This window comes from Diadema setosum, chromosome 4, assembly GCF_964275005.1.
Source record: "Diadema setosum chromosome 4, eeDiaSeto1, whole genome shotgun sequence".
Lineage (NCBI taxonomy): Eukaryota > Metazoa > Echinodermata > Echinoidea > Diadematoida > Diadematidae > Diadema > Diadema setosum.
Window position 1 is genome coordinate 13,117,783 of NC_092688.1, and position 16,885 is coordinate 13,134,667.

Genomic DNA, 16,885 nt, shown 5'->3' on the forward strand with positions numbered 1-16,885 from the left:
GTAATTGTTGGGAATGAATATGCAGTAAATGTAAACTACTCCATGAATGTAGCATTGGAGTTTTGTAGAACACCTAACAAGTAACCTATAATACCTTTCATGTATTCGTATAGCCATGTGGGACAATGTAATTACATAGTTATATTTTTCTTTGTTAAAGAATTATGTTTCAGTAATTTGATTTCTGATATGTTTTTCACTGGGCAATATATGGCACAATGTGGAAATATTTCTAAATTTTGTGCTCCACTGGACTGCTGTGATGATTAAAAGGCACAATATTTTTGAGATACTGAAATATGTGCAAAGATAATAAAAAATAGAATTTCAAAATCATAAACAAGCAAAGCCAGTAGGATAAGGAAGTAATGAGATAAAAATTTCTTTTTTTTTATATTCATTATATTGTCTGTCGTATCTGAAGGTTTTGTGAAGTGAGATGGAAATTTTGCAGTGTTTTGTGTGGGGTTGGTTTCCCAAAACTTTTTGTGCAACTTGGAGAATACATAAAGAGTAGAGAGCTTATGTGCATAATTTTTTAGTTTACTGCAAATTATTTCAAGTCACTGCACAGAATCTCCATTAACATGAAATCTGTGTGACATCCACCACACGTGTATGTCATGAGGGGTGTGATGTCTCGTTGTCCATTCTTTTGTAATGCTTCTTATCAAGTGACTCCATTTTGATAAAACAGACTTTTTCTGTTTTGTGTAAAGCTGTACTGACAGACACTTGCTTAGCTCATTTTGATCCGTAAAAAAAAAAAATGGAAAATGGAAAATAAAAGTGGTGGCACATTGAAACAGAAGTCCATTTCTTGATGTGTACACCCCAATTTGACTGCATTTCTCCAAGGGGCCTGTTAAGATGGGATTCTCTCTGCAGCTTGGCGATTGGACATTAAATGTGACTGACTGTAAAGTGCCATCAGTATGCTTACCAGCATGGCAATATCACAGATTGCTGAAGAAACAAAGTTTATGATGTAAACCTCATTTAGTTTATGAAAAGCAGGCAAATGTTTTTTGGGGGGTTTTTTTGGTTTTTTTTTTTTTGTTTTTTTTTGGTTTTTTTTTTTTGGTTTTTTTTTTTTTTACTCTAAGGCATCAATCTTTCCCTCCACCCCCCCCCCCAAAAAAAAAGAAGAATAAGAAATTTACATGCTATCAGAATGATGAATGATGAAAAATGAATTGCTACATTTTAAGAATTGATTTGTTCTAGATGTTTGTTTTTTATGGGGGGGGGGGTAGGGGAGAGGACTGGTATGTGTCTGTTTTAAGTAATTTAATTCCAAAAGAAAGAGGGAAAGAGATAGAAAATGATGGTTAAAACTGTATACATGTACTGATGATGTGCACGGCTGTCATTTGTGCAGCAAACGTTGAACAGTTGAACTTTGTTGGAGGAATTGACAAGCAGTCAGTGAGGAATGGTTAGTACATCAGTTTGTATGTTTTCCATGTTGTTAACATTCCAAGGATAAGGGGAGGGGGATTGGTTGAACAGGCCAATTTTTCAAATTCATGAATTTCTTCCGTCGAGATGTTTTCATTGCAACTGATTGACAAATTGCCCTACATCGACGTAAATAACGACGGAAGAAATTCATGAATTTGAATAACAAAGCAGTACCCGCTGCATGCTATAAGGATTAGAACCAACACTTGCTGTCGGGCGAAAGCTCGGTGGTCTAGTGGAGATGACGCCTGTCCGGTGATCAGGAGGTCGTAGGTTCGAATCCTGCTCGAGTATGTACGCCCATGATTTTTTTATCATGGCTACTACTAAAAAAAAAAACACTGATCAATTCAGTGCTTATTTACGTCGATGTAGGGCAATTTGTCAATCAGTTGCAGGCCAATTTTTCATTGAGAGAAATATATTATGAAATGTCTTTGTATAGGTGGATGAATTTCATTGTTTAGTGTCACACTGCAAGATCATGTTAAACAGCTAGAGGCTGGATTTCAGTAATTAAAAGAATCAAAGGCTTTATATTTAGTATTATAATGATATGCATGCAGATTCTTTTATTTGCTCAATAATGTCTTGTTAATTGTAGACCATACTTTGTAGAATCATGGAATTCATGTAGATTCAGAGACACTGCCAATGTCTGCTTCTCTCGACACATTTTGCCAAAACAAACAGTGACTCATAGTGAAGATGTAAAGTACATGGGATGTAAAGAACGTGGGATGTATTGGTTGCCAGTAACATGACAAAGATTTTTTTTCCACGTGAAGGAAAATGGTTGATCCCACCTAATGTGATTACAATGCCATGTAACTTTTCTTTTAAAAGCTGTGTATATATTCGTTTTGCATACTTTACAGAAATGTGCATTTTACTGAGACAAGTTATTGCCTAGAATTGTACAGTGTTTCCACAATAAGTTTTGTAGTCACATGATCTGAAACAAGAAGTGCAAATAATTATGGTGTGAAGTGGAAAAAAAATATGAAAGCAATATTTTTTTAAGTCGTGATGATGCATTTTTCAGTGATCGTTCTGTGTGTACATTAAGGACTTGCCATTTCTGATGACATGGTCATTTTGTGCAAATTGTTTGTGCTTTGTTGTGGCAACATAACGTTCATTTGTAGATGATGAGAAAAAAAATGTTTAAGATAAATATTGGTGGTTATTTGTATTTGTTTTTTGCTAATCATTTTGCAAGCTTTTTAAAATATGATGGAGTGCTTGCAAGAAAAAGATGCAAAATAAATTTTAAAAAATATATATATAAATAAGTGCGTCGTTTCATATGAATGCTTCTGTTCTGTAAAGAAACCCAATTGCTGAAATATGTGTATATTAATTATGTATATGTATGAAGAATCTGAATGTAAAACAGACAAATACCATTATCGAAAAGGGTTTTTTTTGGCTTTTTTTTTTTTAAAGCAAGGTCATCATCAAATGGCAGAAAAAAATCTTGTGAATGATATTGCCCTTATTGCACACCAAGGAATACTTTGAAGACTTTATTAGAATTGTAACACATATTTTCATCATTTTCTTTGTTTTCAGCAGCTTCAGTCTCAAATATTTCAAATTGATAAATATGGATGTACGATTATAGAGGTTTTTGCATTTAAACTCTTCATTTATCCCTGTGTGTGTGTGTGTGTGTGTGTGTGTGTATGTGTGTGTGTTTGTGTGTGTTTGTGTGTGGTGAGGCAAATATATATATGTAGAAGTGCTCCTCAAAATCATACCCAATCAGCAGGAGTTCCCCACTATACTACAACGTATGTGTAGACTACTTGGATTACCATAATTATGCATATGTACAAATGCATATATATACTTGGTTTTTTTTTTTCAATACATCCTGTTCTAATGTGATTACTCGCCAAATATAATGACGAAACACTAGTTTTAATCCTCTTGCTTGAAATTCTTGACTAATCTGCTTTAATTTTCAACATGTACCTATATTGCTTTGAGGTTTGACATTCTACAGAAATATACTTTTCAATAATGACATCAATATCAAAATCAAGACACTTTAGATATTTTAATTTATAGGAATCAATATAAGCTATATTTCTCTCTCTGTATGTTTTCACTATATTTATTTCATGTCATTACAATAGTCTCTAGCTGACAAATTTCATGATCAGCATCACACATACATTTGATTGGCACACCAATCCACCTAAAAAAAAAACTTATTACGGTACAACAGAATTATCGCAAATTACAGCTCTAGTAGATCACCACCAAATTGCACAACCAATTCTGTCAATCAGACTCATATTCACCAGCCATTACATTAGACACAATGCTGCATAATATCTCACTCTTCTATAAACCATATTCCTCATAAAATAGTGATTCAGAAATTCCTAAGTTCACATGAAGTCTATTACAATTCTCCAAACGGGTAATGCGAAGTATCAGAAGCAGCAGCTCATATATGTATGTGTGATGATACACTTCATGCATTCCAAAAAAACAAAAAAACAAAACAAAAAACATCAATATCTTTGGCACCCTTTTTGGAAGAGGCATATAAGTTGCAAGAGCAAAAGCTGTGCAATTCAATTTCTTCTGAGTGGTCCTCACATCTAGTTCTATTAAAACAAAAACCACCAGCAGTGTATTGTTACAATAATTTCAATCAAAGTCAAAAGTTACTTATAAATCTGACACGATGCAAGTCAAAAGCTACTTATAAATCTGATATGATGTGAAGATGAATCTTTCCTTATTAATAACAATCTCTCCATTTTTCTTTAGAACTGGCACACAATAACCATTAAAAGTCATTTGCACAGAAAGGAGACAATTCCATTCATCTCACCCTCTCATTCACAGTTATCACAATAGATGGCATCAAATTCAAGGTGGTAAGCAATACTTGCAATTAGCCAGAATAGAAACAGATTCCTATCCTATTACTGCGCCACAATTCTTAACACAGAAGCATCAGGATATTCATTCTTTTTCTTGCTTTTACCATTTCTACAGACAACTGTAATTTTTGGGGGAAACAGAAAGGGCAGGATGCAGTTTAGGTGTTACATCAATGGGTTCTGATTTACTAGGATTGGTCACAACAAATTGTGTGGCGTCTACACACGACGACAGCACAGGCACGGAATATCTGGTTCCCAACCACGATAATGCTGTCTGCTGCCCTCGGATCAGTTGATATGACTCACAGAAGTTTCGAACAAAATGACTGCCTTTAAAAGTTCTTAAGATGAAAAATAAATATTCTGATAAAGATATGCAGTGGATGAATAATTGGCTTTCCTGGGATACCTTGTACTGTATTTCAAGATTGTCAAGGTGGCACATTGTACATATAGTCTGTTTCATAGAGATTTGCTTGGTTACAGCGACATACAAATTGAAAAAAAAAATAAAGATATTATTCAGAGGGGTGAAGGTTCAGATGCGAGTTTCTTCACTTTGTTTCCCTCTACAAATTATATTTGTTAAGATCGCAACTGCTGATCTGTAAATTAACAAACATGTCGGAAAAAAGGAACCAGTGGGACTAGAACTTGTCATCTAGTGCTTTCCGGGCAGCGACACTACATACCACCAGGCTGTCCCTGGTTTCCGACATGTTTTTTAATTTACATATCAGCAGTTACAATCTTGACAAATCTAATTTGTAGAGGGATACAAAATGAAGAAACTCGCATTTGGACATACAAAATTTTTACTTTTTTCCATATGCGAGACTGCACGTGTGATTCTCTGCAGTCTTTATACTTTCATCTTCCTATTTTTTGTTATTGTATATCTCTGCTTTAAAAAAAAAATAATAAAATTTCCTCCACTCAAAATATTTCAAGACAGTTCAGCTGTTATGTAAAGGTCTTGCTAGATGTTGCGCTCCATTTACTTATACCAACCATTTGCATACATAATATGAAACCAAAAATGATGTAAAATATGCCCTGAGTTTATCGAATTCTCACAGAACAATACACAAAATATATACATGCTAAAAAAAACATCCAATAAGATTATACAGGTGCCGCTGAATTGTGCGTGAGCAATATGATTTTCTACATAAAATACTGAAAAGCAGCTCCCAAACATGGATGCCTGAGTTACCTGCACCCCAAATGGACAAAGCACCTCTACAAAAAGATTTTAACCAAAAGAAAAGCATGTATTTTACCTTGCAGCATCACAATACAGTGAAAGACACACTAATAAACTGATAGCAAACAATATACATGTACAACGTAGTATCGATATACTTAAAGGACAAGTTCACCTTCATTATCATAAGGATTGAGAGAATGTAGCAATATTAGCAGAACACATCATTGCAAGTTTGAGGAAAATCGGACAATCCGTTCAAAAGTTATGAATTTTTGAAGTTTTTGTGCAGTCACTGGTGGATGAGAAGACTACTGCAGTGTATGATGTCACATGCGTACAACAATATAAGGAAAATATAAAGAGAATTTCACAAAATTTCATCTTTTGAAAAAAGTGCACGGCACTTTCCCTTCCCTTTCCCTTCCTTTCCCTTCACTCGTTACTGACATATGTTATGGGTAATATTATTCCCATTGCCTTTAGAAAGAGGCAAGTCAAGTGCTCTTTTATTATGCAAAAAAAGTGAATATATGTTGAATTTTCTTTACATTTTCTTTATACTGTTGTACTCATATGACATCATGAGCCTTAGTAGTCTCCTCATCCAGCGATTCCAACACAAAAGTTTTGAAAATTCATAACTTTTGCATCGATTGTTCAATTTTCCTCAAACTTTCACTGATGTGTTCTACTAATATTGCTGCATTCTCTTAATCCTTATGTTAATGAAGGTGAACTTGTCCTTTAAGGAGGTAAAGACTAAAACATGCAGGTTTGGAACAGCAAATACCGAATGACACTTGCCATTTTTGACAGGCTAGTTGTTGGGACAGTCTGTAAACACGCAAACACACACACACACACACACATACTTCAGTAGTCCTTGCCTTGATATAGTGTCTGAAACCAGTATGAGGGTGTGTTTTGGGAGGCACTGTCAAAAACTTGCTTAGCCATGTAGTGAATATCTACCATACCCCAAAATCATGAGATTTGATGAGCCTGCCATAGGTATGCGCTATGCGATGAAGGGTGGTGTCGCGATGGGATATGGATTCATATTTTTTTTTTTTTTTTTGGAGCTTTGTTTCCCATGAAACAAAATTTGGATGTCTGATCTCTTAAATTATCAAGCTGGAAAAGCTTTCTAGTTTGACTATCAACTAATTCATCAACTCCTTGTTGGCCTTGAACACTAAGCTAAACTAGGTGTTGGAAATGTCACTGTACACTAGGAATAAGTACACCTGAACATCTGTTGTTTCACACTGAATATCCATGACTCTGCCAGTCAGTTAAACAATTTGAACATGATTTCTGTGAATTTTTACCACACAACGACTTTATCAGGGCTTAAGTTAAGAATTCTTTGGAGGCAAAGTCACTCTTCTAAAGGCCACCGTATTCTAAGACAGTATTGATTGAAAAAGGGATTGAAATGATCAAAAACCAAACAGCAATTTTTGCGAAGGGCACCAAAGGCCATTGCCTTGAAAACCTTGGATTGATAAAAGTCCTGCTTCCACATTTAAGAACATGATTTCAGTTCACATCCAATCAAAAGCACTGCCCTCTATTTTCAGCATCCCTTCTGGTTGGAAAGGAAAACGAACGAGACAAAAGACATCTTCGCCTAACTATTTTTAAAAATGAAAGTAGCAAATAAATGCTCGCTCAAGTTGGCATGCCATAGTGCGAAGGACGTCTCAGGGCCACATCTCAGAAGCGCGAGGTGTCTCTGCCAAAGAGGAGAGTCTTGGTCCAGTCTATGGGAACCTGCATACGCAGTCGCCAGCTGCCAAGGCGTGTCAGGTAAGCCGACCTCCAAAGCACCCACGAACTGAATCCTGGAGCAGAAATGAAATAATGACACTAGCCTCAAAGTCACAAAATGCATGATGCTTCTTTCATCCCATTTAGTGTCTATTATATTCTGGTATTATCTTCTTCTTTTTTTTTAATCAAAATGTGATTGAGTTTGGTTCCAAGTTTGTGATTACCACAATCTAAATCTAAAATCTGAATGTCACATTATATTGAATGAGAGAGTATTGACATGTATGCTAATATACTTACAGAATACTGGCAATGTGACAATTTTAATAGTTTTACGCAAATGTGGCTATCACAGTTGTTACGCTTTTTCTCTAACTGTCCCTGTTGTCTATTCATTTATTAATACTCCTTGCCATAACTTGATTATCTAATCTCTGTTGTCTTTTAATCTCAACATTTCCCTGTCCTTTACAATTTGTATCTATGCCAAGAGCTAATTCAGCTGTACGGTGTTTGTTATTTCTAAGCATTTTCATTTGAGCAATATGAAACTAAACCTAAACTAATTTTCTAGTACTGAAGGTAAACTCACCAGTATCAGTCTGTGTTGTATCACAAAAATTTGCAATATCACATCATTTGATGATTCATTCCTTTAGTTTCCTAGTCAACTCACCCTGAGTCTTCATGGCGGGTGTGTCAGCCAGTGCCTTGTAGTCCCCGACGTAGGCCAGCATCCCAAAGCCCTGGAACTGATATGGCGGCAGGTCTGAGGCCGGTCCTTGGTGAGCCAGGAGCTTGGCAAGGTATCTGCCCTGTCTCTCTGCAACCTACATGAAGAAGGGGGAGGAGTGGGAGGGGAAAGGAATGGGAAAGAATGGATAAGAATGAGGAGAAGGTAAGAGGGAAGGAGGATGAGGGGAGGAAAAGAGGGGAGGATGGGGGAGAGAGAAAATGAGGAGGAGGGGGGGGGGCAGGAAAGAGGGGAGAGGGGAGATGAGGCAGGAAAGAAAAGTAGGAAAGAGGGAGGGGGAAGATGGGGAAAGTGGAGAAGGGGAGTGAAGACAGAAGGGAAGAGGAAGGGAAGAGAAAGGGACGAGGCAAGGGGAGGAGGGTCAGGAAGAGGGGGGAATGAGGCAGGAAAGGGAAGTAGGGAAGATGGGAGGGGTGGAAGATAGGGGAAAGAGGAAAGAAAAGAAAGGGAGAAAAGCGATGAGGAAGGGAGTAGGTAAGGGGAGGGGGTAAGGGAGGAGGAACAGGATTGAGAATGGAAGAGGGGGAGAGGGGGAAAGGAAGCAGGAAAGGGAAGTGGGGGAAAAGGTGAGGGAGGGGGAAATACAATAGTAAGATTATATGGGGAAAAAATAAGAGAAAGGGGAGGGGAAGTAGAAAGGGAAAATAGGGGAAGAAGGTGGAGGAAAACAAGCCGAGGAGGAGGAGGGCAAATATGGAAGATGATGATGGAGGGAAGGAGCAAGAAGGAAAGGGGAGATAATTGAAGGAGGGGAGGATTATAAAATGGTGCCATGGGATATCACCTTATAATAAAAGATGATATGTAAGATACAGGGTGACAAATAGCAGCTGCTCATCTGATATCTCTCCATAGATTCAACAGAATCTATGCTGCATGTGATTACAGAGATCTCCCAGTGTTGTCAAATGACAAGAGAGTTCACAATTTAAGGTTGTCTTTTCACTTATTCAACTGCACTACACACAAATGGACTAATCACAGTTTACTGAAGGGAAACACAAACACTCTTTTCTTGTTTCAGTAACACATTCTCTTCCTATTAGTTTTTGTTGTTGCTGTGACTAGATACTTTCTAGGTGATTTGATAAAAAAACTTATAATCCTGTTCCCAACCAGGGTGAAACATCAGCCATGAGGCTCCATCTACTTGATGTCATATACAATACCTTCATGGCAACTGCCAACTTATAATGAATGACATAAACACTTGTACTGCACTTTGTTTGCATGTTTGCATCTCTGCACGTTTTCTTTTCCTGTTCAATGTCCTTTCTCCTCCTGTCTGTGTAGATGTCTCATATCTAACTGCCAGTGAATAGGGATGATGTCGGATCATCCTATTCATCCCTGTGGTACTGCATTGATCTTCATACATGACTGTCACATGGTAGGATCATTTGATTCAAAGTTATAACCAAGTTAGGTGGGAGGTAAATGTAATGCAATAAAGACGCTTGGCAGGTCATAGCTACATTATGCCTACGAGCATACAACAAATTTAGCATTGAGTGAATTTAGCAGTTACCTGTGCTGTACAGGGAAGAGGGTCTTCCTCTATCTCCCCGCAGTCGCCGATAGCGAAGATGCTGCCATCGTCGACCTCGGTCACCTGTAGTCTTCTGTTGGTCAGGAGCTGGCCCTGCTGGTTCTTGGGTAGGTCCAGGGACTCCACAAATGGCCTTCATGCAGTTCATGAGAAATACAGAAGGACAAAATGATACTTGAGAAAAAAAAAAATTATGAGATACTTCTACTGAAACACATAAAGAGTTTCATTGCAAAATGGGCTAAGCATCATCGTTTAACATTTGAAAGTATTAGTCCATCATCAGATGCAATAAAATGAAACCTTTCCAATCAGACCTCACGTGTAACATAACAAGGAATATTTTGATGTTATGATTGAAATTATCTTGTATTTCCTCACCTGGGAGCAAGACCAGTTGACCAGACGACCAGGCCACAAGGGATCGTCCTTCCATCGGACAATGTCACACTGTCTGCCTGGACACCTTGTGGTACAAAATACTCATGACCATTAATTAGAAAGATGCCATCCTATTATCCACAATCCCCAATCAATCCATCCCCTAGCAGTTTTGGTTTGTTTGTTTATTTGTTTGTTTTTGATTGTTTTTTTTGGGGGGGATTATTTTCATGAGAATGAATTAGAATGATTACATCTTACTCATCAGAATCACTGATCCGTCACCTCAGTCTTTTTTTTTTCTCTTCCGGAATATTCATAATGAATTAGAAAGATTACATCCTACCAGCCAGAATCACCAATTCATCACATCAGCAAATTTTTGTTGTCGTTGTTGTTGTTGCTGTTGTTTCATTTCTTTTTTTAATTGACTCCTCTAACCTGAAAAATGAGCTAACCATGATGGACAAGAAGTTAATGTTACTATTTTTGCATTTAATACCTACATGGTGAACAAGCTCTTTCCTACTATGGCATTGATACATTTCTCCTAAATAGGCATCACTAATGTGAATGAGCAGAAGCAAATCAAAATGCTGCGCCAAGTACATCTAGCAACTTGGAGCATTAGGGACATCTTTCTCTTGCTATCTACCTCATAAAACTTGGACCATCAGTGTTTCTGTTTGAAGTGATGATAATGCAAATCAAATCTAGCCATTTCTATGCGAGCAGGGCTACATACTCTACAACAGTGAAAGTCTTCTTGATTTTATCCAATGTATCGAAAGTGGACTGACTAGAATGGCAAGTACAAATAAGTTCATGAAGTTTGATGCCATGGACCACATTACTGCAATATCACATACTTGTATCATCCAGTTACAGTACATCCTATATACATCATAGAAATTTAAGTGTTGTATCCACATTATACAACACAACATCTATTCAATATCAATTCACACATTGTTGTTTTGAACACATTCAATATAGTTTGTGGCTTCAAAACATGATTTAAGAAATCCTGGAAATATAGAACATATTTTACTTTTGCAGCTTTATCTCTTTCACAAACAACAGATCAATTAAAGAAAAAAAAAACAAACTTATCTGTCCAGTTAACAAGACTTAATGATACAAAATATCAACAGCAATGCCTATCCAGACAAACAAACAACAAATTGATTAATTGAAAACACTGAAATTCAAGGAAAAAGATGCATCGAGATATCATCACACTCACTGCTGACGTTGGCTTGGATGAGTTCCATCTGGCTCCTGGCACGGATCTTCTTCTCTGCGTACTGCTGGAGCTTCTTGTTGAAGGCGCCCAAAATCTTGCGACCCTCGATGAGCGACACTTGCACATGGCCCTGCTCCTGCTTATAGAGTCGTGAGACATCCTGCCGAAAAAAAAGAAGACAGAGTATTCATTCATTCATTCATTCATTCATTCATTCATTCATTCATTCATTCATTCATTCATTCATTCATTCATTCATTCATTCATTCATTCATTCAATCATTCATTCATTCATTCATTCATTCATTCATTCATTCATTCATTCATTCATTCATTCATTATTTCTTTCTTTCTATCCATCTCCAACAAAACTTGTAAATACATTTTTTGTTTACATAAGATATAAGTACATATGCATGTGCAGAGCTGCCAACTTTTGTAAAAGCCTTTCAGTACTATGATGGCTGAAAATCAGTAATTTGCACCTTTTTTGAGTGAAAATCAGTAATCCTTAACAGTGTTATAGAATTTATCATAGACAATGATTTCTAAAATCAGTAATTTGCTTGTAACCTTCAGTATTCTTGTCCAATTTCAGTAGAAATTACTGAAAATCAGTACTAGTTGGCAGCTCTGCATGTGTGTGTGTGAGGGAGAAAAAGAGAAAGGACATTTACAATATCTCACAGGGGCAATACTGGTCACAAATATTTGTATGTGTGTGACAGAAAAGGAAACATTTTGTAATTTTAAAGAATTATGTCCTTTGGTGAAGATAGAATCCTCTCGGAGTAAAACAAAGGTTGCATGATGAGAGGGAATGGGTGGATGGATCACTCTTATTCTGTTGCACATTTGATGAACATGCAAACCACAAAAATTTCTCGCTTTGAGTTGAACAGTTGAATTCAAACAACTGAAGACATATATATTCTGAAACCCTGTGGTAGTCCCTTAACTTGGTAGTTTGTACATCTAGGTTGACTCCAATGCTGACCCAGGGATGACATCTCAAACCACCTCATATCGACCTGAGAAGGTGCTTTACAAATATCAACTATCATTCTGATTACTGTTGTAGGTTTTCCTTTGCCAAATGCCAGTCATACCAACCAAACAAATATTTACACACACACACACACACACACACACACACACACACACACACACACAAAATCTTCAATGAGTATCGGTCCTGGTATCTCTTTTCAGGTACAGACCCAGCACCAATTTCCATACCTCTTTGACAAAATCATACAGCTCTGCTCCGAACTCCACCCCTGTCGGTCCCCCTCCCACGATGATGATGTGCAGCAGCCGTTTCTTCTCTTCCTCCGAGATGCCCGGATGCAGGGCCAGCTCAAAGTTGCTCAGAATGCGGTTCCTGATTGCCCTGGCGTCGCTGACTTCCTGAAATAGAAAGAGAGGGGCAAGTCGCTCAAAACAAAGCACTGTCAGGGTGTTTGACAGTTTTTGGCTCTTCAAAGTAAACACTTGTTCTGCATGTACTCAGTATAAAATACTGTAGCAACAACAAATAATCTTTCAAAATATCCTTCCATATGTCATTTTTTTCTAGGAGCCAGATGAGCAAATTCAAACACACATTTGAATTGCCTCAGAGCGTAACTGTACAGCTGTATGTCTTCATTTTGCAATCATATTCCACAAAATGAAATCTTCTTGCCTGAAAAAGATTAGTACTTAAAGGGGATGGCTAGTAACTGATCAGTGAGAATCAGTGGGAATGCTGGGGGATGATTGTTCCAATCCTTGTGGGATTCATTTAAGAGTACATCGCCCCAACACTGTACAGGCATGCTAACCTGGAAACATTGAACTGCACATTACTTGAATATGAGACCATTCTGAAGCAAATAATTTTCACACAACAATAGATATATAATGTACTCTTAAATGAATCCCACAAGGATTGGAACAATCATCCCCCAGCATTCCCACTGATTCCCACTGATCAGTTACTGGCCATCCCCTTTAAGGCATATCAGGTGCCCTAGAGTTACACACACTTTCGTTTACCTTCAGAAAGAATGTGTGCTCCCGTACGCCCGGCACGCCAAAGGTGTTGCTGATGGCACCAACAGAAATCACCAGCTTGTCGTACTCCAGATTGTACAGTGTGCTGCGGTCAATGACACTCTGGCACGTTACCCCTAGAATGGAGGTTGCATATAAAAAATGATCTATAAAAAAAACATCAAACATTCTTTATGCATTATGTATTGGCATCAATGACATTTTTTCGGGGGGGGGGGGGTGAGTTGTTTAATCTTGACTGTACAACAACTGGAGAAACTCAAACAGCTGTTGTGCACACATAAGCTTCATTCAACCAGCTGAAACTAGGTCCATACATGTATACTCGGGCAGGTGTTTACGGGAAATGTGTTATAGCAAAATCAATTCCATCCTCAACAGGTTCAAGTGAAGTTAACATGGAATGGCATTGCATGAGGGGTAGCTGAAATAAATCCCGAGGAGATTGAGTTACTATGAGCATCTCATGGTGCATACCTTGTTCTTGACATCCAGACCCATGGCCTCAGAGAGATGAAAGTGATCCGACTGTCTGAATCCAACATTCCTCACAGGCTCAATGATGCTCCTGTAAACAAGAGAGTCATATCAATCTATCATCAACTGAAATGCAAAAGATACTTAACATGAGGCTTGGCCCTGATGTCAAGCGTGATCATATCTTAGTGGATTTGAAACTGAGAGCTGATACCTCTGTGTAAAAGCTATTGATATATCAGACCTCTACTGGTCTCAAAACCAGCAACACTCTCATCAACATATTTCTATGGATATAGGTCAGATTTGCAAGTGAGAATTATTGACTATTGTGTGACTAACAAGTACAGAAATATCTGGAAGTTCGCTGATGTTTTGATTCAATCTTGATCCCAGAGTATCAATGATCACATGATAGATACAATCTGTACTTCAAAGTTTATGAAAATTGACGTGATTTAAAAAAGTGGGAGCTTATTAACGCACAAAATGCATCATATCATATCCAATGGTAACAAAACATTGTTTAGCAAGGGCTTGTGTGTGAGTGCCAAATAATTCTCTACCGGAGCAAAGTCAATTTCTTGGTGAGATCTTACCTGAACTCCAGCGTGCCCACTGTGGTACTGGCTAGGAGGGGTGTAAATAGGAAGTGGTTTCTGGGGCTGATGACCACCACATCGTACAGGGACTTGTCCACGTTCCGCAGGACACTGTAGCCACCCCATCCCGTCCCTAGGATTACAAGCCTCTGCCGCCGACCCCCAACACCGGCTGAATTCGAGCAGCGGCCGGATTCGAGGCAGCTGCCGATGAAGATGATCGCAGCGACAACGCTGATGATGAAGGCACTGACAAAGTACTGCGTGATGAGGAGGATGTTAACAGAGCACTGGAGGATGGTGCTGATGACGACGACAATGATGAAGATGATGATAAAGATGTACAGGATGTTGACACCAATCTTTGCAAAACTGCTTTGTGCATCCCTGATATTACTGTCTGAGGTAACTCTGAACTTCTAACTGAAGTAGCTGCACTCCAACTTCTGCTGCACTGGCTATATTGCACAATGTGAACTTGATCACGTGTTCTAATACCAGTAGACCACCCCTGAAAGACTCTTAGCCTATGCGTTTTGCAAAGAAATACATATCTTTTCACTGCCATGGCCGTTTGTTTCATCATTTAAGCCGTCAATGCTGGCACCAATTTGCTCTGAGATGAAATGCAATGAAGACCACAGATGGTAGAACTGTATAGCTGGTACAAGATCTGAAAAAAAAAGAAGGAAAGAACAGCCTAAATGATACTTAATAGTAAATGATAAAGTAGATGCTGAACAACAAAATGTTATCTCCTAATCGAGCTATTCTAGGCACACTCGCTAGAAAATAAATCCACACTTAAAATTCTCTAAAGGATGTTCCCTGAATTCAAATATATATCAAATGTCATACATGAAATTTGAATGAAAGATTGGTCTGTATCTGGTCATGTGGGTTATGTTCCACTGACACTACATCTGGCTTCATGGAATCCCCTCCTATAGACCGATTCGGGTTCGTTGAGGGCAGCAGACAATTTGTGGCACTGGGCGCAGCATAAGCTCATTTTGAGGTGTCTTAGCCGACCCCCCCCCTCCTCTCCCCCACCCCACGGGCACATGTTTATCGCGCACTTGTAACAAAGGTTCGCGCACTCAGCAAGCATTCGCGCACTCAGTACGAGACGCCCATTGGCTAAAACAACCATGCATCAGTTTTTCATTCCGTGCGCGTGAGAGGGGTGGGGAGAGAGGAGGGGGGGGGTCGGCTGAGACACCGCAGTAATGGCGCTGCCCATGCCAAAAATACACATAGCGCGTCACAAAATCGGTCTATACGAAGGGGGAGCCATAAAAGTTAAAAAAGAATATATATATATATATATATGATTAAAAAAACTCCTTCAGACAGATTGATTTTTGATGTTGTTGTCTAACATGATATTTGCTTCTTAAAATACATGTAGTGCTTGGAATCCAAAATAAAAGAATGAAAACTGTCTTTGAACTCGTCTAAAATATTCCTAATCAAAAATAGCACTGGTTCAGTCAGGCTATCATATCACTCAAAAGCTAATATAGTATTAAAATTACAGTGCTTGCACTGTCTTATCATTAGCTTTATAAAGCATTTGTAGCCTGTCTTATTACATAACAAAACCATAAAATAGATTTGTGAGAACAAATCGTTCTCTTTTCCAGTAACTGTTAAGTCTACCCTCATACCATTTACCATTTTGATACTCAGATACTGAGTGATACTCCATACCGGTACTACATTACCATGATTTACTAGGCACCTACTGTCCGCAAAATACTCATGACCCTACCTAAGGCACCTTGACATAATTATAGGCATATGATAAATACCATGCAATTTTGTAATCAATGTTGGTCATCCAATGTCTACCTCGCATGCATGGATAGACATGTTACAAACATTGGATCTGGGATGGAGTCCTGTATCAAAAAGCGGCTGAGCTTTCCTCGTAACATTGTCCCACGCACTTCACTTTGTGTGGTGCCTTTGGTTATTTCCACAATTACAATAACAAAGCTTTCTTGATTTTGTCCCCATAAATGCTCTAGTAGGGGTCACAAATTATGGTACACAACACGCTCCCATTGCACATATATAAGAAGGAATTAGAAGCAGTTTACACGAACTTACAGCACTCGTTGAACTCTAATATTACGGAGTATCTACGGGATCGGATGGGGCATGCGACGCCGGAGCCTCAGCTCAAACCACTAGATCTACACAGATACCGACCCGCCCCACCACCAGCCACGCGCCCCGCCCACCCGCTCGCTGGCCGCCCCACCCCCGCCTCCTCGTTTCTGAGTTGTGTGTGATTACCTATCATACAGCATACCTCCCATCCCATAAAGCACCTTTCTGCATGCAGGGGCGTCGATCCGTGTTCATGATTATGATGGGTGGGGGGGGGGGTGGGGGGGGGGTGGGGGGGGGGGAGGGCAAAACTTCAATAATCTCTATTTGATTTCTACAAT

At 38.6% G+C, this 16,885-nt stretch overlaps 1 protein-coding gene across 1 annotated transcript; it reads right to left on the reverse strand.

The window, feature by feature from the left end:
• Positions 1-7,294: 7,294 nt before the first annotated feature.
• LOC140227625 (uncharacterized) lies at positions 7,295-16,366 on the reverse strand. Its single transcript, XM_072308043.1, has 10 exons — positions 16,311-16,366; positions 14,424-14,729; positions 13,821-13,915; positions 13,330-13,463; positions 12,529-12,699; positions 11,290-11,449; positions 10,044-10,128; positions 9,642-9,795; positions 8,036-8,189; positions 7,295-7,430 (listed from the first exon to the last, which is right to left on the reverse strand). Exons 1-10 carry the CDS (start codon positions 16,364-16,366, stop codon positions 7,303-7,305), a joined length of 1,443 nt encoding a protein of 480 aa, XP_072164144.1. The 3' UTR covers positions 7,295-7,302.
• Between the last annotated feature and the right edge of the window lie 519 nt (positions 16,367-16,885).

Bases quoted from the DNA above. Each gene is read 5' to 3' on its own strand.
- LOC140227625 (XM_072308043.1), bottom strand. From the start codon at position 16,366: ATGTTACGAGGAAAGCTCAGCCGCTTTTTGATACAGGACTCCATCCCA. The intron at 13,464-13,820 runs GCACCATGAGAT...CCTCCATTCTAG, and splicing joins GGATGTCAAGAACAAGGTAT to GGGTAACGTGCCAGAGTGTC. The intron at 9,796-10,043 runs GTGAGGAAATAC...AACTGCATGAAG, and splicing joins TCAACTGGTCTTGCTCCCAG to GCCATTTGTGGAGTCCCTGG.